Consider the following 22,954-nt stretch of genomic DNA (forward strand, 5'->3'; position numbering starts at 1 on the left):
GACGGCTGCCGCACACTTCGACGGACAGGGCGTCTAACATCACCTGACTGCTGCGAAGGCGGCTACAGGAAGCAGTCAAAACGTCACGTCGAGTTAGTCGGACTCACGTTAGCTTTCATCGGAGCTGTTGGAAACTCATCAGACGCAGAGAGTGAGAATTGTGTCACACATTGGGGGCAGGGTTTAGCAGTAGGTCATGGCTTCTAATAGTCATGGACTGGGTAAATTAAACTTTTAATTAATTAGATCCATTCAACCATGTGTAACTAGCTTCAAGGAACTCTCAACGGCGCTGTAGATACAGACGGCCTCTCTGGAATCGCCCATATATGGTCATGTTTGAAAACAGTTAAGGGGGAAAACAATTTGGAGAAAAATGTAAACTTTCTCTAATTATTCAAAAACTACTTTAACAAACGCTGAATTATGAATATAGTTTTCTACTAAATAAAGATACAAAGACATGGAGAGGAGCAAAGTGGTTCAACATTCCATGAATACATAAATAACGGAGAATGCTAACATGGTGCTTCATGTTAGCATCGTGCTAATTCTAACGGCTAGATAGCGCTAGCTACGACTGCCCTTTTTTCACTTCTACTGAACAATCTGCTGTCCATAAACATCCATATGGACCGTATGTGATAGATACGTTTATATTTCGCCAGAAAATGAAAAGGGTTTGAAATATTGTGTTTACCAAAAGATTCGATTTTCCTCCTAGGCGAGGCCACGCCCCCTTCTATAACGAGATGCCGTCTGCATTTATGTTCATGTGGTACCATTAAGGCTGCAAAATATATCGCCAAATAAATATTAGATCAAGCCAAAGTATATTGCAAAATCAGTGTGGCCTTTATCTGTCTGTGATTCACACATTTTTGCAAATACAGCCTAAAACAAATCATAATTTGACTAATTTAGGTGGATTTTAGCCTTATTTCAGTCTTGTTTTGACACCATTTCATGTAAAAATGAATTACTTGTAATTCTTGTTGAAATTTAATGGAACACACTGTATTGCAATGATAACGTTATCGCAATTTTAAAGACAGTTATCGTATATTGACATTTTTTCTCATATCGTGCAGCTGTAGATGGTCGGGCTGAACGATACTGAAGTAACTTGTGATATGCGATACGGCTGTACAATATCGCGACAACGATATTATTGCGATATTTCACTAAACCATTTCAACGCGATATGTTCCATTCTAATGAAACACAAATCGAAACTCGACCAAAACAAGACTATCAAGACTTTTGTTTTGGGGCGATCAAAATGTGCTCAATGCATCACTGGACCAGCTAGAGTGAAACATTTTGTACCCTGTAAAATAAATAAATACATAAATAACAAGCAGTTTTTTCATTCAATCAATCCTCATAAAGTGCGGATGACTGTTTTTCTGATTACTACTTAGCTTGATGGCTTCCCTGTATGAAACATATTGGGGAATATGCGACCAAAGAAGTTCACTATATTTGTGTATGCATGTTGAGGCTTGTTTGGGGAAACTTTCTAGCCCGAACCGTCATTAGAGAGCTCAGACTTTATCACTATTTCATGATTCGCTGCTTGTTTGAGCACCAGTGAGAGATTTGTTTCCCGTAAAAAATTGGCGCAGGAGTTTATCTGTTAGTTTGGACAAGGCCTACGTGAAACGCGACGGACGACAGGGCACTTCCCAAATGTTTTTGCGTCTTTATGCACCTGCTTGTAACTCGGGGAGAGGAGACCGTAGACAGACGACGATATGGTCATTCGGAGACTAAGATACATGCATAAGTTCCCCCTCCCTCCCCTTGGGTTTCCTGGCATCACCGCACAGCCCCCGCCTTGAAGTTTTTAACGTCTTTTCGGGTTCGTGGAGAAGGGGGGCTGCCTTGGCGGGGGTCAGTCCGTGGGGCAAATGTAGCTATTGATCCAGAGTAAGTCGTCTAGCACCCCCCAGTGGAGGTAGAGGATGGACCCCACCACCAGCACGTGCATTATCTGGTGGCTGTTGCACCAGTAGTCGAAAAGGCCCGGTCTGAACCGCTCGGGGATTCGCGTGATGTTTATGACCCCGCCCAGCACCGCCAGGACGTCCATGGTGACAAAGTGGCGCAGCGAGGTGGGGCTGCCCCCTCCCACGCCGACCCAGCGCAGGATGAAGAAGGAGAAGCGGAAGAGGGCCTGCCAGGCGAAGGAGCGCAGGCGGCGGACGCTGCTGCGCGCGGTGACGGCGCAGTAGATGGCGTGGGTGGAGAGCAGGATGTAGAGCAGCAGGGCCAGGGTCCGGATCACGGGGTAACACAGGAGCGTGCTGTAGACGATCGGGAGCATCCCTGAAACAAGAGGAGGCGAGAGGGGAAATTGGAGTCGCAGTCTGTGATACAATGTATTTTACCGCCTGGAAACAAGAAGAACGGGTTTGATTCTCTGACCTTGTGGGCTTTTTTGTGTGGAATCCTTTTTTATCATTATTATCTACAAGTGAGCTGTTTTTCATACAGTACCTCATCATGTTCTCTGAAGAGTCAGGGATTATGCAGGTAACAGCAAGTCCAATTTTGCTTTTTAATTCCAAATTTAAAGCCCAAATATATTTTAAATGCCAGAAGCGCAAAAAATAATTCTGTTTTCATTTCTAAGATGTGCAAACTTTCAACCAAGGGAGAAATGTTGACATTCAAAAGCAAACTGGACACAACATGCAATTTATAGGCCAAGAAAACTTCAGCCAAAATTGCTGTAAAATATATATTTTTTTACAAAACATTTTAACAATATAATTTAGCAAGGAACGTATAATTAATGCCAGTTCAAATCCAGTTGAATGGTTGTATTGACAGATGAAATAATCACATTTTCTTCAAATAAGTAAACTTACAAGGAAAAAAAGCAAAATCTGCCTGTGGAACAAGCATTTTTCCACTTAAATTAAGAAATATCTAAATTAACAACATCTAAAATGTGGTTAATATGAGACAAGGACAGCGCAAACTCTAACTCGATGGCTATCTTCCATGTGAGAGGGAAGAAGATGTCGACAGAGACGTGGTTTATTACAAGCAGCACTGAGAGCGGACGCTGCCTTGTGTTCTTCCTTAAAGGAACTATACAGAGTTTAAAAATGTTAAAATTAAGTATTTTCCTCCCTCTACATGTTCCAGCCATGTCCTAATGTGTAGAATGAGCCCAGACATATTCACCACAACTGCCTCTAAAATCCTGCACTGTCACTCAAAAAGGTGTTAATTTGGGTCCAAAGTGCCGTCATGCACGAGCTTAATATAGAAGCTGCAGTTACACGTATGACCTGAGGTGGCAGAAGTGAGTATAAAATGGCTAACTTGCATCCAGCCCCTTTAAGCATTATTTGCTCTCACGGGTCAAACTAAAAACTTCATTAACTCAATCATGGGCAAAACAATGTTCATGTCCTGAGAGAAAGGGATGAAGCTACAGCCGACCGCACTGTGGCACGGGTTGGCACTCGCTCGGCCGTAATTGCGTTAATGTGACCAAAACAAAAGCACATGTTCACAGAGTCTGGTTGGAGGAAATATATTGGTCTACATAGCATCACCATTGGCCATAAGTGTTTCTCACCCCACGTACTTCCCACTTAAATGCACTAATCTGGAGTGGCAAGATCTGAAAGTGTGCTCCTACTAAGCCCAAAATGTTATGCTATAGTTTGCATTTAGAAACACAATAAGGCCTCATACACTTCTTTGCTCGGCAATTCGAAATGACTCAAAATAAGATCAAAGATTCTTTCTAGTCATTTTAACTTATTATGTATATACGTATGTTTTGCTTCAAAATTACTTTTAATGCTTTTCAACGCCCAGAGGAAACCCTGTCACAGATTTGTACATTGTGTAGCCAAATTGATAATAACAAAACAAGCACAAAAGAAAGACAAAGCCATGTATAAACCAGCAACAAATCAGGTCTGAATGAAAGTCGAAGGATCTTCTTTATGCAGTTTATTCATTTAATTTATGATCTGGGCCCTGTTCTTGGAAGTCCTGCTCCATATAAAAATGCCTGCTGCACTTGTCCAACAGGGTCCACACACGCAGCCGGATCAATACTCGCTTTAGCGGGGCTTACATTGGCCAATAGACTTTGACTCTGCTGTTGAATATGTTCACACCAGTCGATACCAATGCATCTCTAAGCAAAACACTTTTATGGCAAATCATTGGTGCTCAATCATAAAGGGGTGACCAGAGCAGCAATAAGACACACAGCTCTATAAATGATTGAAGCTTATGCTGAGAGCTCAATAACAGGGGGCTTTGCAGGAGACGAGCTTCAAGGACTTTACCAAGAAATCATTATCAACTTTTACTCGCAATGTTTTCAGCATTTACAACACATTTGTTTTGGGGGTATAAGCAGGACAAACAAAACAGGATTAACTGTAGACCCTTCAAGCAAAAGTAAAGCTCAATTTCAAGGATTGTAGTGTCATCGGAAAAAAATAACAATACCCAGCCCTATTATCGATTTATTTGGTATTTAAATGTTAGAACTTATTCTGTGGTCATATAAAATGATGGTGAACACTATGTTTTACAGTACCTTGATACATTGTATCAAACAAAATTTAGCGCAAGGTAATGTGCTCTGCAACAATGTGTAATAATTTGTACCTATGCAGTACTATGTAGTACTTTGGAGGAACATAATGTAATAAGACATAAACCCTTAGGGTTAGGGCTTAAGGTTAGGGTTAGAGTTAGGATCTTGTGGCTTGTTTAGGGCCAAAATCCAATAGAATGTCTATGTGAAACTGACCCAATACTTTTTTTCCCCACTGTATGTTCATTAACATGCACTGTCCCGACCAAATAAACCGATAAATAAAAATAAAAACAATTATATTATGTACCGCCAAAATACATACACATTATTCCATTGTGTATGTACTGCATAGGTACAAGTTATAACACATTGTTGCAGAGCACATTACTTTGTACTACATTTAGTTGGGTACAATGTATCAAGATAGTGTAAAATAAAGTGCTACCAAAATGGTTTATAAATGTATATTACAGAATCATTAAGTTATAGTACTTTATTGACACCTATCAGAAAATTTGTCTTCAGGACCAAAGACAAAAAACTGTCTTCCCAACAGGTGTGGAGCAGCACGTCCACTTTGTCTGTTTTGTCTGATCAGATAAATCCATTACTCCTGTAGGATAAATATTTTCTCAAGTGCACATGACAAGCTTTCATGTGTTTCATTTGTTTTGTTTGAGAAGTCACACAGTCTCATATCAGTGAAATGAATTTAGATCATTTGAAAAAAGGGGAAAATGTATGTCCTCAAACGAAGAGGGAGAGTTACATAATTAAAGGATGAAATGATGACTCATCGGTACAGTATGGCTGCATGGCGACATTTTTAATCCTCATTCTTCCTCATTTTGCTTAATCTTAATAGTTGTGAAAATTTGAACTTTGAGCCCTTTCCCGTCCGTGCCCGTCCTTACCCAGCGTGTTGATCATGCAGATACCGCACACGTCCAGCTTGAGCAGGGTGTGGTACACGGGCTCTCCCCCCTCGTGGTTCATGAAGAGGTGGTACAGCACGGAGCCCAGCTGAGGGGACAGGCAGGCCAGGAAGTGCACCACGCCCAGCCACGTCACGCTGATCTGGGACCAGGGGATGTTCAGGGGCAGCAGCACCAGGAAGCACACCAGCGGGATGCCTACGGGGGGAGATAGCGGAACAATCCAGGTTAGTCAAGCTTTCACAAGTTCATTAAAGACTTTCCTTTGACCTTCATTGTAGTGTAACTTAAAATTCAGCATGTGTCCAGCAAATACCCCAAGATGTTTTTACATGAAGTTATACACAAGGCCAGCAGAGGGCGCATTTCTGCCTCTAGTTGACACGAGAAGCCAATGTGCTTTGATGCTACATGCAAATCAGAACAGAGAACACTGATCTGTAACAAAACTCTAGATAGGAGATAACAACCGCAGCCGTGAGATATGTGGCGGCCATCTTGCAATTTTCTGATTAGATATGTAAACAGAGGGGCATTAACACAAAAAACGCTGCGCTGGTTTCTTATTTATACACAATTACGGTATCTCTGAATGTCAGCACACAATATGGATACATCTATCGATTAATAACCAGTTTTATTTTATTTTATGAGCAAAATGTATGTTAGATGATATGCTATAACTATAAGTATAACTTATACAAAGTAAATTACATGTGTTATTGAGTAGAATAGACAATCGCAACGTGGCGGCCATTAGTCCCAACTTGGATTACCATGGCAACGCCCTGTCTAGAGTTTTATTATAGATCTGTTGTGGAGATTTATAGGTACAGACGACATCTCTGGAATCGTCCATATATGGTCATGTTCGAAGAAACCAGAGGAAGGAAACAAAGAAGAGAAAAAAAAAACACTTTCTCCCATTTCTCCACCATTACTTTAACAAATGCTGAATTATGAACATATTTCTTTTCTAAAAAAAGAGACAGAGACATGGAGAGGAGCAAAGTGGTTCAACAACCACCAAGAATCTATCGCTAGCTTCATGCTACATATGCTAATCAAGGATGAGATTTGACAACTAAAAAATCTTGAATCTAATGTTAGCATTGAGTGTTGAATATCGCTTCAATTTGCTGTGAAAAAAATATCCATATGGACCTGATTTTGGCTGGACTTTATTGGTGTGTGATAAGTACAAAAGAATACGTATATAAAAATATGTAAATATATTTTTAAAAGTTTTAAAAGTTTTTGAAAATCCTTTTAAATTAGATTATTCACACTGATCTCCTTGACAGAGTGATAAAATGGATTAAGTAAACAACTTTTTTTTATTTATGTCAAGAGAGAACAACAACAAAAAAATTATTGATTGTTTTTCCCTCCCAATAAGGAAACACTGAATTTTGACAATGTTACATCGGTAATTTTAGGAGAGACCGTTTAATAATTTACCTGTGGGGCTCGATGAGCTTTACCTGCACTAACTAAATGGATAGGACACTTAAGTCACTCCTGGGGAGACAGTGATCGTTGATAATGTTTCACTTGAGTTTCATTTAACAAAAGGCTCATGTTTAAATCTGGATTACGGTAACGCTGTGGCTTAAGCTGCTCACAGCCAGCTGCTTTACATGTCGTTAATGCTTATGTTACATTGATATGAATCTATCTATTTATCTTTTTTCTCTCACAGGGTCACTAAAGCAATAACACGATTGAGTCCAGGGCATGTCAGACTATTTGCTGAATGTTTCTCTCCAGTTTTTCCCGCTATGCTGTGCAGTAATGAAAGTATATGCTGGAGACTTCTGCACAGTGGTTTGCGCAGTAACTTACCATCATTTTAATGAAAGAAAATATCAAATACTTGGAAATATGGCAAAATGCTTTCATAACTTTTTTGTTCACAAAAATTTGAATAAATCTTCTAAATGGAAAATAGTCTCTTCTATACAGCACTATAGAAGAGACTATCCACTTACATTAGGCACTGAAAGTGCTTTACATCAAGGAACCACTCAACCATTTACACTCATTCATATTCCAGTTCAAGCAGACACTGGAAAAATCCCCCTTTTTAGGTCATGAGTTACTAAAGCTGGTTAGCTGCTCGGGCTGTGACACTATAACTATAACGTTTTGCAATGTATCGCAAGTATCGATACGTTATCAAACTATTTCTAATCTCAATACTTTTAAATGTAATATTTATTTATTTCTTCAGGAGCAGCTACAGTTGCACTCTTTGTTAAACCTACTGTGGAAATGCACTTTACACTCTCAACACAAAAATGTTAAGTTGCATTTGGTTTATGATTTTTGGACACATTACTCTGTTTTCTTTTTTTAAAAGTTTCACAATATTTAATACTTATCGTATCGGCCCCTAAGTATCATGGTAGCGGATCGTCCCATATGGAATCTGATTCCATAGTCCCAACCCTATTAGGCTCCATTGGGCCTGTTAAGTATTTTTGTGGAAAAAATGAATGAGAATAGGTAGCGTTCACGTGACATCACAACATTCTAAAGAGCCTATAGTTTAACATTGAGGTGGAGGTCAACTGACGGTAACTATGGTAACTGTGGTAACTGACAAAATGCATATTTTTATGTCTTTGTTTTTTGGCTCATATCTCAGTCATTACTGGAGGAATCCACATGAAACAAAAACCGTCACAAAGTTCATTGTCTCCTCTGTCGGCACATATGAGCTAATGTCCAATTATTATCTCTGAAAAATGTCAAAAAGTGGTGACAATATGTGAAAACATGACCGTGATGTTGTCCAATAGAAAGGACTTTCAGACATAAAAATAATATCACAGGTTTGTGAATCCAATCACGATCAAATACTGATGAGGAAAAACATTTGTCAATTTTCGTTTTGGAGATTTCTTCCAAAAACTGCATTTCTCCCATAGAGTTGCATTGGCCCTGCCCTCCATCTGACATTATGACATCATCACATTCTAAATCGTGAACGCCACCTATTATACTCATAAACGTTCATTAATCGCTGATATTCAGTAGCGATAATAATAATGTGTAATAATGTACAGTATTTGGTACTTTATTTTGGTTGAGAGTTAACGCTGGTGGATAATATCAGTCTCTAACCAACAGAACGTCTGACAGGCTGTAAATGGGCTGAAACCCTGCTGAGTCCAGTGCCGACTCCAGCAGGAACTAAAGAAAGACAAATGTCAATGAAACAGACCAACTTCAAATTCAGCTTTTACTCGACTGACACAGCCCCCAGTGGAGCCGACAGCTGAGCTTCAGATGGTTTTGATCTGGGAGCTCCGACCTTTTGTTTCTAGTGAGATACTATCATGTTAGAAGCCAGTCACCCCCTAACCGAGAGGTTGGTGTTTAGAACCCCGGCTCCTGCAGGTGCAGACTGACATTCAGTCCTTGGGTTCATCACTGAGTTTATACATGGGTTTCCAATGACATCGTGCATAGTCCCGGCGGCCATTTTGAACACCGAAGTAGAATTATGCAGTACTACAACATGTAGCAATATCTTGACTCAGGATGAAAATGCAAGACAACTAACTGGTCTGAGTCAGTGTTTCAGCTGCTCAAGACCTTAGCATGCTACTGGTTAGCAACTGGCTTCAACACGATAAACGCATGTGTGTCTCACATCTATGAACACATCTATGAAATACTACAGTAACAGCTCAGCTCTGACCTCTGTCACATGTTGTATCCAAGACTCGATGTTTGTGGTTCAGGGCTTTCTCTAGGAGAGATCAGAGCTGAGCTGTTGAAGCTAAATGCTAACTGGTAGCATGTTAACATCTTGAGCAGAAGAAACACTGGTTTCTTCATCTCTGGAGCCGTGTTTTTACTGTTATCTTCTTGAGTAATGATTGTGAGTAAATAAAAATGCCACTGTCAATTAGCTGTCTTTCATTTATATAGTAGAGATAGTGTTACATGTTGTAGTACTGCATAAATCTACTTCAGTATTCAAAATGGCCACCATAGAAACAAAAGTCACATGACTGAAAAGCATGTATAGAAATATATCAGGCCCCTGGAAAAGGCTGGAGATTTGTGTCTTAGAGTTCAGACACACTTCAAACCACACTGATTTAGTCTTTGTTCAGGACTAATGTACAGAGTTTTATTATTTTTGATGAATTGATTTATTTCATCAAACTTTCCTCACCACATGCATGTTTTGTATGTTCTTGTCCTGTCTGCATTGCCCGAACTCACTTGCACCAGGTGAACTTTACAGTGCCGTCTGAAACGCATCTATTTTTGGTTGTGACCCCCACCACCCCTCGCCCCCTGCTTCGTGCCAGCAGCGTGCCACACTCAGGGCAGGGCAGGACACCGCCGCTCCCCCCCCTGAACTGTCCCGATCGTGGGAGGCCGAGGAGAAAAGAGAGGCTGCTGGAGAGAGGCTTCCTGTGCGAGCTGGCAGCGCGGCAGGGTCATTTGTGTTTATATGCAAAGCGACGCGAGCCGCAGGAGGAAGTTGACTCGGTTGCTACACGACGACGAACAACAAGCCGAAACCTCAAAGAGAAGCCGTGTGAAGGGTTGAAGAGTGATGCGTTCAGTTCAAGGTTGTGTTAAAAAAAAGTTCATAGTTTATGTCATTTCATCAAGTTTGACAAGAAACACAGAACAAAACAACTACATAGAACCGATCTGTCTATTGTGCAAAGGCTGCAATTATTCAAGTAATCTGAAAATAACAAAAGTTCCTTATTAACCCTCAGAGCATTTAGACAATATGCAAAAATGCTCGATATTAGCTTTCAATATTTCAGTTTACCTGGTAATATTTCAGTCTCTCGTTCAGATGTTGATGATCTTGCCTTTGAACGTGAATAGGCCAATCTGAGAAATGTATCACTGAAGTAAGAGATACACTGCAATTGTAATAATTTGTTTGTTTTAGGGCCGCACAATTTATCACACAAAATATCGCGATATTCGTTGATGCTATATCTGTATCAAGCCACAATATATCACAACATCACGTAAATCTTAATCTGACTCACAAACAAACAGTGCATTGAACTTAGAAATGTGTAAAAGTTCAGTTTTTGTTGACCTCTTAACCCCCGTCTTAACCAAGCACATTTTCCTGGTTTGGCTTTACCCAAATCTAGAAGCTTACTGGCCAGTGTAATTCACAACTCATTTGAAAGCTAAGACTTACAAAACTGATCTCTCGTTGTTGCTGCATTGTCACTTTTTGCTGCATTTTTGTTGTGCTTTTGTCTCTTTTTGGGTGTTTTTTATAATTTTGTAATGCGTTTGTAATTTTTGTGTCACGTTTTTGTAGCAGTTTTGTGGCTTCTTTGTTGCATTTCTGTCTTTTTTTTTTTTGTATTTTCATCCCCCTACATGTTCCAGCAATGTCCTAATGCGTAGAATGAGCCCAAACCTGTTCACCACAACTGCCTCTAAAATCCTGCACTGTCACTCAAAAAGTCATGCATGAGATTAATATAGAAGGTCCAGTTACACGGTCTTTGTGCGTGCTGCTCAGTCACGCAAAACGACCAAAGATGTTGTTAGCATTTGGCCTCTCCCAATGTATTCCTATAGCTCCAAACGGGGGTGAAGTTGGAAGCTACCACGCTCTTCCGCGGGCACAAAGAGCAGACAGGTACGCATCAACTCATCTAAGCTCAGATAAGAACATATCTCAGTATGGAAAAACCGTGGCCTGTTCCTTTAAAGAAAGTCTCTTGGTACAGACGGCATCTCTGGGATCGCCCATATATGGTCATGTTTGAAAACAATTAAAGGGGCTAGATGAAAGTAAGCCATGTTATACTCACTACTGCCACCTCAGGTCATACGTGTAACTGCACCTTCTATATTAAGCTCGTGCATGACGGCACTTCGGACCCGAATTATTCAAAAACTATACAAATGCTGAATTATGAATATAGTTTTAAACTAAATAAAGATAAAAAGACATGGAGAGGAGCAAAGTGGTTCAACAGCCCATGAATACACAAAAAAACTGAGAATGCTAAAATGATGCTGCATGTTAGCATCGTGCTAATGCTAACGCTAGCTAGCGCTTCTTCTCGCTTCTACAACTACTATGTGAATAAACATACATATGGACCTGATTTAGACGACTTTATTTGTATGTGATAAATAAGTTTATATTTTGCCAGGAAATGGCTAAAAAGAGTGAAAAACTGTTTACCAGAAGATTCTATTTTCCCCCTCGGCGAGGCCACGCCCCCTTCTATGATGAGATGCCGTCTGTATCTATCGGTAAATATCGGATATCGGCAGATACTTAAACCCCAGTATCGGTATCGGTAGGATCGATGCATCTCTAATTGAAGGATATTAGCTGTAATATCTATGATTACGAGTTAGGTTTGGTTCTGTGCCCAGAACCCGAAAAATTGAGAAACATCCCATCCATACTAACTCATTTGCCTGCCGCACTGTCCACTGTAGCAAAGTTAAGTCAGTATGAAAATGAATATGGAGCAAAAAGTGCATATTCTTTGAAAAAATGTCATCAAAATATGCCAGATGTACTGACCTATGGGCTATATGCACAGTGACCCCACGTGATTTCCGCCTGGACAGTCAGCCAGAGGCTGTCCTTCCTGTCTGTCATCTCTTCCCATTAAAAATTAGCAGGTCCCACAGAAATGAAGCAATAGCTTAAGATTTGGTAAAGGACAGCGAGTAAAAGTTCGGATGTGGCTGGAGCAGGTTAAAAAATATTACGTGAGACGTAACGACTTCACTGGAGGAAACCTCCGTGTTCATAACGGTGGATGTTTTTGTCTTGAAGCTAACGCGGCTAACAAAATAAAAAATAAAACTAGCGCAAAGTTTTGAACGAGCCAGCGCAAAAAAGCATCGTCCTGTTAGTAGTTTAAATAATATTTACTTGTTTACATGTTATATTATCATTTTTCAACACTAGCCTTTAGCTCTAAGATAAAAGCTCCTACCTTACGACAGCTGGCGTTTCCTTTGGGTGCTGGATTCACAGCGAACATGATGTTTGTAATACGTTGCTGTGACTGTCCATCAGTAACTCGTTGTCCTTAACCAGATCCTGAGCTATCGCTATTTTCGTGTGGGAACCTGCTAATTGTGAACGTAAACGACCAGCGACAGGAAGTGCTGCGTCTGGCTGACTGTCCAGGAAGACGTCACGTGGGGAAACTGTGCATATAGCCCATTGCACACGGGTTAGATCACAGCACATTCAGGGCTACAAACACAATGAGAATGATTCCTCCTGGCTCCAACAAACAGCCTCTCACCCAGATCTGTCCCGTCTCGCAAAGCCTTACGAGCCAAAAATAAAACATAATAAAGAAAATCCCAGGTAAAATACGACACACAAGACGGGGAACGACTTCTGTGAATGGGGCCATAACCTTTAAAAAGAAAACCTCAGTGAATTGTAGTAAATGACGTCACTCGGGTGCTATAAATCGAGCCGCTGAACCTCTCCTCTGCCGCTGTGTGTTATCAACCGGCAGCTGCAGCCCGTAAAACTCAAATGCCCCTTTCTCCCTTCTGTGCCAAGGCTTTGTTTTAATTCGCGAGGTACAGGCCTGACTAAACATGCTTTCAATTCACAAATGAGGAAGACTGTAAGAGACTGCATAAAAATACCAAGTGATTTGCTCGGCTTTATGCTCCGTCTCAAGTAATATAATCTGACACTTGCACATTTTCTTGCTTCTGTTCCCGATGGCGCTGGTTTTCATTAAATTGATGCATGCAGCTCTTTCTAGTCAGTTAAAGTTGATATAAAGTGGCGCCATTTTCATTCACATATGGGGCAGTATTATAGAAATGTGCTGAACCACCTTAGCACTTTTTATGAAGCAAAGCAGATGAAGTGTCTTGCCCAAGGACACAATGATGTGACAAGATAGAGCGATAGACACAACTGTATCTAAGATTTTGCTAAAAGTTGGACCAGCTTTCACTTTCTCATTTAACAACTGACATTTTTGTTAGTGGCTTCTGGCTTCTTCCATGGTCTATTGCAGGGGTCCTCAAACTTTTTTTCTCTGGGGGCCGCATATCTCTGATGGGGGGCCGGGCCGGGTTGGCTATAACATAGAATTGTATGACCCAGACCAAAATGGTGCAGGCCTCATTGTGAAGTAGAGATTACCAGCCTGGCACAGTCGTCCCCGCAACTATATCCACAAGATCAACACTTGATTCCAGGCACATACCTGTTTAGCTGTAGTGGTTTGCAAAAATAGTAATCAAGTCTTCACACTTTGTCTTCATTTGAAATACACTGCAAAAAGTAATTTACTAGATTAGTTCAGATGTCTCAATTTGAGCATAATAATCCAAATCATAATTGTTTTGACTAGTTAAGATGTAGTTGGGCATTTGACCTGGATTATTTCACTTGTTCTGAGATGTTTCTGACTCGTTTCAATACATTTCGCCATTATTTCAAGTAAGTTTCTCTGCCAGTGGGGTAAAAAAAATGGTTTTGTCCCATTGGCAGTTTTACTTTCTTATTTCAAGCGAGATTTACCATAGAACCAGTGTCAAATGTCATGAAACTAGCAAAATAATCTTGGTCAGATCAGGAAAAAGGTCTAAATGAGTGAAAACCCCTCAAAACAAGATATATTTCCTCAATTCAAGTAATTTAAGCCAATGCTTGGATATGTGTAGAGCAGGTATTCCATTTATATTTACTTCAAATAAAACATCATTGCGTAATGTGTAATAACTGCCTACACTTGTATTGTGCTTTACAAGCCTGTGTCACAAGTTTCTCAAAGTACTATAGTCATTATTCATTCACTCCACACTCTGTGGTGGTAAACTTCATTTACCACGTGGCCATAATGTGTTGTTTATATCCTAATCTCTTATGTTAGTGCCCTCTGCTGGACATGTGTGGAATTGTTTTTTTAACTTGCCCCCTAGTGGCTGGAATGAGCATACTGGTTAGTTAGTTTAAAAAAAAAAATCATAACTCCGCACAGGAATGGGCTAGAGACTTACTTTTTTTTTTTTTTGACATACTCAGGGATTTGTGTTCTACAGGTCAGGGCTAGATTAAATCATCTCCGTAGTTTGATAGTTCATATTTTTTCAAGCAATAATCACAAAGTCCAAAATCTAAAAAGTCTGTCAGAGAACTTAACCTGAAAGAAGCACATTTTCTTCAGTTTGGCTTTACCCCAAACCTAAAAGCTTCTTGAAAACGGCGAACTCATACGGAGAAAAAAGAGAAACGTAAACAAGGATGAAAATGCAATAAAAAAGTGAAAAAACACAATGAAAAAAGTGCCAAAAACGTAAAAAAAAAGTGACAAAAATGTAACAAAAACGTGACATAAAAGCAACGAAAAATCTTCAGAAATAAACTGGAGAAAAAGCACTCGGTTAAGGTGGGGGTTAAGAGGTTAATTATTCATTCTCTGATAAATAAACCCAATTCCGCAGCTCTATATACTGTATTATCGCTTACTTATACTTCCTCACTTACTTTCATTATCTTTTTATGTAATAATAACCCTTACATAAAGATTAGTGAATTTTTCATTTCTCCGCACACCTCTGTCTGCCTTTGACCCCAGCGTGTCGAAACAATGGGCTGATCCCAGAGGAGACTGTTTTTTCTGCTCTATTTCCCGCTCAAATCTTCAGTCACCTGGACCACTGCGCCACGTAACTGTGCACTCACCCTCCGCTCGTGTGGCCCAAATCCCACTCATCAAACATGTAACAATGGACGCACTCAATACCACGTAATTTACTGTTATAGCCTGACAATACCATTCTCCCATGATTTTTTGAGACCAGAATGAAGGGTTCGATAGATATTAAAGGGATATTTCCGGATTTTTGACATAGGGCCTCATTTCCTAGTTATCCAGAGTGTTGCTGATTTCTGGAGATATTTTATTTTGTAATTCATGCAGTTCTTATATTTGAAGAGTCTCGTGGCGCTAGGCTAGTAGGCATTTCTATGGTATCAGCTAGCCTGCATTAAAAACAGTCTGACCCGCTCCACAGAGCACCTGAGGCAAATCACTTATAACGCCAGACTAACCATATAAATGTTTGTCTTAATAGAGTTATTTTAACCATTTTGCATTTAAAATACCTTATATTTGAGCAGCATCAGCTTCTTGGTTGTATAAGCTACGCAGCGGCGGAGTGATCTGCTAGAAAATAGTCCCTCAAAATGCGATGTGATGCAAGGTCAGTTATATTCCAAAAATTATTCTATCAACACAAACATTTATATATCGTCTGACGTAATAAGTGATTTGCCTCAGGTGCACTGTGGAGCGGGTCACACTGTTTTTAATGCAGGCTAGCTGATACCATAGAAATGCACTAGCCTAGCGCCACGTAACTCTTCACAAATAAGAACAGCATGAACTACAAAAAAAATATCTCCAGAAATCAGCCACACTCTGGATAACTAGGAAATGAAAAACAAAAAAAAAAAAATCCTGAAATATCCCTTTAAGTAGATATTGCATAGGTTTTTGTATACCTAACTATCATCACTCTCCACACTCTCAACTCCCAACACTGTCCTGAGGCTGACTGACAGAGACTTGGCTGCCAATCTGCATCACCAATCACTCTTAAGGCAGGTAAAGTGGGAACAACAACGGTAAATTTACTGGCCGTGACTGGGATCAAGCAGCCCGTTTTAAGACCGGAGCCACAGTCGCAGCAAAAGCACAGACTCGTACTCGAGCAAGTGAACTGTTTCAGAAGTGGAGATTATAAAAAGAGTAGCCAGCCGGTACTTACAGCCTGTGAAATACGATTGTGAACTTCAACCATAACCTAATGGTGTTATCTTACACATTTTCACATTTCCTGATTCCATAGTCTAATACTTGATAGACAATCACATTTCTGCCTCTGGTTGGCGCTTCCGTCCATTCATGATAAACCTTGCATCATAGATATATATTTCTGTGTTGTTTTCGGAGGACATAGTATTAATGAATTGTGCAGCCCCCTTTTCTAGTGTTATCGTCAAAGTTACACCATCAAGGTAAAGATTAAGTCAGGACCCTGTAGACTCTAAAGGCTAACTGATCTATTATTATTTGTGGACTGAAACTTTCGTTCTCCTAAATTTAGATGTGTGAAGAAATAATACTGTGCATCTAATAATAAAGCATTTGTATCATTCATGCCATTCAAGTATTTCTGTGGTGAAGAACTGGGATGTTAGAAATGTGTTAGGAGAGTCAAGAGTTTCGACCAAAAACAATTTACTTGCTCCTCCTTTCATTCCAACAGAAATCGTCTCAAACATCCAGGAAAACAGATACAACACAGAAGGCTCAAACTCCAGATGAAGATTGATATCCTCCTTTCATTGTTTGTAATTTGTCAGGTGTTGGGTCTTTCAGTTTTGCTAAAGCATAAAAGTGCATATGACACATTAGACACAGTTTTTGCTAAAACATAGTGAACACGATTATGTTTAAGATTTTGCTAAAGATCGTACCCAGCTTTCTTTAGTGTGGCCATTTTTGTGATGTTTATAGTTTCACTTCCTTATACCTGAAACTATAAATTCCCCAGCTCTATATATATACTGTATCACAGCTCTACTTCCGGGTTCGCAGATGTGCGAGAGACTCTTTAGTACCACAATCAATATTTCTGAAACTCAACAGAGAGTTACTGAACATACTTATTTATCAGGCCCATTACCCAGAAATGCTGAATATAATGCTAGTAATATTTACCAAAATCGCTACATTCGGGTTAGCGGAGAAAAATGCTAACGGCGCAGCAGCTTACTTACAACTTAAGCCCTTTTCACTATGATGAGATCTAGCTGATTTTAACCTGCTGTAGAGCCGACTACAAGGCTCTTTTTAAACATCTGATCACAAAGAAATATTAAACTGACACTGGATTTTCATCAGTAATGCTTTTCTGGCATTAATAATCAACTTTTTTTTCATACATAATGAAGGCTTATTTTAAATATAAGAATATCTTCATTTTACCTAGAGAAATGGTGAGCTATACTGTTCGAATTAGGTGTAAAACTGTTTTTGGCCTTTTACCTGTTGTCATTTTAGCAGGAGATTCAGAGGAAGCTGTGTTTGTTGCTGTGTTTACGTATCTATGGAACTGTCAACAGTTTGGACCCGGAGGTAGCCTAACAAACGTATGGGAAATGAGTGAGTCAAACTGCTATGGAACGTTACCTTCTTCTATGTCACTTCCTGTCAGCAGCTTAAAAATTCAATAAAAATAACTTTTCTGCCCAACATTTCTTAATTAAAATTGACTCCATGCATAACTTCAAATCATAACAAAAAAATAACTAAAAATAATAAAAAATAAAAGCATCATCTTATTCATTAGTTCAACTTTCTTTCTGCCTAACTATTAACAGACAAAACACTTAAATGTGTGTATTTCATTATATTCTTGTAATGTTACAAGTATCTGCTGAACTACTCAATGAGACGAGCTGTGTGCTTTTATAGTGACGTGCTGGATCGAAACAGGAAGTCACTTCTTGGGCAGTGTTGTTTTGATTGGAAGTTATGCACAGAGTCTCTGCTTCACTGAAATGATAATTATGCAACTGATGAACTTGCAACTGATGTTATCCTTCTAAATAAGTCATATTTTCAAAAGCATTAAAACCTGCCATATGCACTTTAAATGAAATGACCTCTTATTAACCCTAGAACACTATTGCCGGGTGGTTTTCACCCGAGAAAATACATTTATGTGATTTTCATTATGCTGCGTTTATCTGAAAGTCCTGGGTCTCTGCAGCCTCAGCTTTGTCTTTGACATCTTTAATGGCCTGGGTGTTTTCTTAATGCAAAACACACTTTTTCCTACAGGCACATGTTTGGGTGATTTTCACCCGGCAATAGTGATAGTAGGTAGGGTAGGATTAGTGTATTTAATCAGGCAATCTTGCCCCCTTTCAAGGTTGATATTCAGGGCGGCCACATTTATTTTGCGACTTCAGCTACAGCTTTGCTCCTGTCGCAGAGTTCGGTGTCTCTGGCCTCACAGCAAGTGAGGAACACATAGTTATTTCAGTCAGCTGGTCATTTAAACCCATTCAAAATATGATATATTTTGTTTCTCTCTCCTGCGGCTGTTTGTGCCAAGGACACTGAGCCATGTCCCAGGTATGGATGGACCAAAAAACAAGTTTCCATCTTCATTATTTTATTTTTTAGGATTTTTTCCCCAAATTCCTAATTTTACAGTAATTTTTATATGGTCACCTCATGATGCTTTTCTTTCATTTTATTAGACATGACACAGTTTAATATAAAAGAACACGACTCAAACGTGCCATGTATTGTCATGTTTTGGTAGATTCTGATGACAAGTCCTTTTTATCGGGTGCATTATCTCGGGTAAAAATCACCCGGCGTTAGTGATGGTGTTAGGAATTCGAGCGATCGTGTTCAAGGGTTAAAACGAACAAAGCCTAACATTGCAGATGACCCTGAGTACCACCTGAAACCGCAGCTTGAGAACCACCATAGTCCTATAGTCTAACACCTAAATGACAAGTCAGCTCTGGATGGTGCTTCTGCTCCTCCTCCTAACATTACCTCTCCTCAGCATCAGGACCACAGTGACCACACACACAAAAAAGTCATTTATAGACATCTCTGCAAGCCTCCCTCCCTCCCTCCCTCACTCACCGTGCGTGTAGATGTTGCCCAGCTCATTGTGCAGGTAGAACAGGCTCCGGATGCAGTCCTGCACGGAGGAAATCGGCCGGTATCCCGTGAGCACGTACTTATTGAACTGGAGGTGTGGAGGTGAGTTCGCCCAGTCCAGCAGCCGGGGTCCGTTTAAAAAAGCCATAGCAAAGAAAACAGTCAAAATCACGCCCCCGAACAAATAAAAAATCGATTGCACGCCTATGTACAAGTTCAGCAGGATTATTGCCACGAAGACCTTGTGGGATACCATTGGTGTTTCCTTAAAAAATATGGTTTATTTTTTTAAAAGATGCCGTTAGCCACTTAGCTCGCTGCTAGCATCGAGTCTTTGGAGCGCCCGAGAGGGGGGCCAGCCCAGGGATGACAGAGACACAGCGGGCGACGCATGCTTCCAAGTCGGCTTAGCTGTCATGACTTCCCCCGCTCCCACAAAGACACACACCCGCGCAAAACGCAATGACCCATAGCTTTTTTTTGCGTCTCCCGGGGAAGGGGGAAGAAGGAAAAAAACAAGGCTTCAGTGGGATAAAGTGAGCACCAAAATAGCGGTCAATGAATGAATGTATGTATGGGATGCTGTGGTCCAAGGATGAGGCTTCTGCGGGGAGAGAGGTTGTTGTGCCGTTGGGTCCTGCGAGCACAAAAAAAAAGGCAAACGTGGACAAGACTATGCAGTAGAGAGGTAAAAGCCTTTATCCGCTGCCTTTGCTGGAGCAGAACATCTCCGATATAGCACACGATTCAGGGTTAGCTTTCGTAACGCGCTCCGGATGGGATGGAGAGCGGCTGAGATTTCCCCCCTTGTACTAGCCAAAACATCGGACACTTGGCTATCGCCGTCGTCCCGGGATGAAGTGGCAGGATCGCGGGTGAGGAAAACGACTCGCAAACCGCACGGTCATGGTCGTTTTTTGCAGCTTTATCCCATGGCGAGTGCCGGTTAAAAGCCGGGCTTTGCTGTATTCCCTGGAATGCGGAGTCTCCCCAGCGGCCTCAAGTCCCCTCCTGCATCGGATCGTTTCGCCGTCCAGTTCGCTTTGCGTAGCGTGGCGTATTTCCGGTCTGTCCCTTCACAATAAAAGTACAGTCAAACGTTGCACGAGGTGATGGATTGACCTCTCTCAGTGTATAGCTAGCAACGCTTCAAGTCAGTTTGTCTCGAAACTAGTGCATTAAAACAAGAGCTAATTTAGTCACTATAGAGTTCGGGAAAGTCCACAGTTACCATGGAGATCGGCCATCTTTGCAGCTGTTAGCATACATTTCCATAGACTAACATTAGCTAAAAACAGTATAAAAAGTGGAGATAAAAACAGTGGAACGACTCCGTTAGCTGCTGAGATACTGCTGGTAAATACATCTAACACACTGTGGTCTCCAAGTGTTTTAATGTGAACAATAACTCCAGTATTTTAACTTTTAAAATCTCCATTAGTTTACAATGGCTGCTAATCCCATAATGCTTAGCGATATGACGTCACATTCCCAAACTCTATAGAGTTCGGGAAAGTCCACAGTTACCATGGAGATCGGCCATCTTTGCAGCTGTTAGCATACATTTCCATTGACTAACATTAGCCAAAAACAGTATAAAAAGTGGAGAAAAAAGCCGTGGAACAGCTCCGTTAGCTGCAGAGTTACTGCTGGTAAATACATCTAACTCACTGTGGTGTCCAAGTGTTTTAATGTGAACAATAACTCCAGTATTTTAACTTCTAAAATCTCCATTAGTTTACAATTGCTGCTAATCCCATAATGCTTAGCGATATGACGTCACATTCCCGAACTCTATAGCTAGCAACGCTTCAAGTCAGTTTGTGTCGAAACTAGTGCAATAAAACAAGAGCTAATTTAGTTCCTATAGAAGTGCGTTTTTGGACCAGATTTAAAGGAACAGGCCACCGTTTTTCCATACTGAGATATGTTCTTACCTGAGCTTAGACGAGTTGATACGTACCTGTTTGGTCTTTGTGCCCGTGGAAGAACGTGGTCACTTCTAACTTCACCCCGTTTGGAGCTGTAGGAATATGCTGGGAGAGGCCAAATGCTAACATCTTTGGTAAGTACAATCAACTCATCTAAGCTCAGGTATGAACATATCTCAGTATATAAAAACGGTGGCCTGCCTTAACCGAGTGCATTTTCTCCAGTTCAGCTCTACCCAAATCTAAAAGGTCACCACCTAAAGGCCAGAGTAACGCCTCATTTGAAAGCTAAGACCTACACAACTCATCTAAATTGATCTTTTTCACTTTTCTATTGCTCTTTTTTGTTGCATTTTTGTGTATGTAACTTTTTGTCACATTTTTTTATACTCTTGTCTTGTTACTTTTTCATCTTTGTTTTTGATTAGGGTAAAGCCAAACTGGACAAAATGTGCTTGGTTCAGGTGGGGGCTAAGAGGTTTATTAAAGGGACTATACAGAGTTTAATTTTTTTTTTTTAATTATGTATTTTCCTAATGTGTAGAATGAGCCCAGATGTATTCACCACAACTGCTTCTAAAATCCTGCACTGTCAATTGCCGTCATGCACAAGCTTAATGTAGAAGGTGCAGTTACATGTATGACCTGAGGGGGCAATATTGAGTATAAAATGGCCAACTTGCATCTAGTCTTTAACCCTAGCTCAGATTGATCTAAACATGAGATTAATTCAGTTTATGCAGACTGTTGTTGTATCCTCACAGAGTAGTTGGTGGAGGATGGAATGGCGATGGCGCAGACGGGCAGCCTCGCCTGTCTGCTTCTGGGCAGCTGTGGCTACAATAGTTGCTTACCACCTTCAAGTATGGAGTGAAGGAATAATGACTGCGGAGTAGCACTTAGTCACAACTAAGTCATTATCAGGCAATAAATTATCAAATGCAGAAGTTCTATAGCATTGATTGGTGGTTGATGGTTGTGCTTATGTTGCGAAAGTAGCTCTGTCCTATCTTTTTATTTTTACATTTTATCACACATAATCTAAATGATTAAAATAAGATTGATGGATTATAAATATTAACTTCAGTTTAGTACATAGAACAATGGAAGAAAAATGGTGGAATTAAGACACTGCTGTTTTTTCGTTTTATTTTGATAGATACATGTGAATACTTCCTGTTGGAATTCGATCATTTGACAGTTTCAAGCCGCTTATCAGTATGGCTATGCAAGCACTGAATGAGCTTATTTATTACTTATTATTACTGTCTGGAGAAGCAATAACTTTCAAAAGCATTTTAGCAAAAATAAAGTCATATTTTAGATTAGAACATGTAATGACAGAATGTTGGAAACAGAATAGCCCACACCTTGGCATATTTAAACTGTTCTTGTTTTAAGATTTAAACAATGTAAAATAAACAACTTTTAACTTTAAAATGAGTCCAAGTTTGACTATAGGCGTCTGGTTTTGATTGCGCAGATGTTTATCAAAAGGTTGCATCAGGACTTGGCATAGACAAGTTTCAACCTGATGGTCCCGGATGGCTCAGGCTGCTGCAGGTATAAGGTTAGGAGTATAAGCTTACTACTACTGATAGAAAGAAGTGCTTTGAAGTACTTTTTTAATAAGTAATGACTAGCAAAAGGAGAAATAATTGCAGTATCAGGAGTAGTAGCAGTGTATTTGTACGTATGGTGCAATGTATGTCTGATCACAATAAAGTCTGTGGAGCAACTCTTGATGTGAGTCAGCGTTTTTGATGCTATAACATGTGA

At 40.2% G+C, this 22,954-nt stretch overlaps 1 protein-coding gene across 1 annotated transcript; it reads right to left on the reverse strand.

Moving 5' to 3' along the window:
* Positions 1 to 1,542: 1,542 nt before the first annotated feature.
* Positions 1,543 to 19,717, reverse strand: paqr4a (progestin and adipoQ receptor family member IVa). The gene is made up of 3 exons (XM_079564575.1): positions 19,227 to 19,717; positions 5,500 to 5,718; positions 1,543 to 2,331 (listed from the first exon to the last, which is right to left on the reverse strand). Exons 1-3 carry the CDS (start codon positions 19,498 to 19,500, stop codon positions 1,898 to 1,900), a joined length of 927 nt encoding a protein of 308 aa, XP_079420701.1. The 5' UTR covers positions 19,501 to 19,717; the 3' UTR covers positions 1,543 to 1,897.
* Between the last annotated feature and the right edge of the window lie 3,237 nt (positions 19,718 to 22,954).

This window comes from Gobius niger, assembly GCF_951799975.1.
Source record: "Gobius niger genome assembly, chromosome: 10".
Lineage (NCBI taxonomy): Eukaryota > Metazoa > Chordata > Actinopteri > Gobiiformes > Gobiidae > Gobius > Gobius niger.

Excerpts from the sequence above, each read along its gene's own strand:
- paqr4a (XM_079564575.1), bottom strand. The coding sequence starts at position 19,500 with ATGGTATCCCACAAGGTCTTCGTGGCAATAATCCTGCTGAACTTGTAC. Across the intron at positions 5,719-19,226 it reads GGGCAACATCTACACGCACG|GCATCCCGCTGGTGTGCTTC; the intron begins GTGAGTGAGGGA and ends CTCCCCCCGTAG. Across the intron at positions 2,332-5,499 it reads CTGCATGATCAACACGCTGG|GGATGCTCCCGATCGTCTAC; the intron begins GTAAGGACGGGC and ends CTCTTGTTTCAG.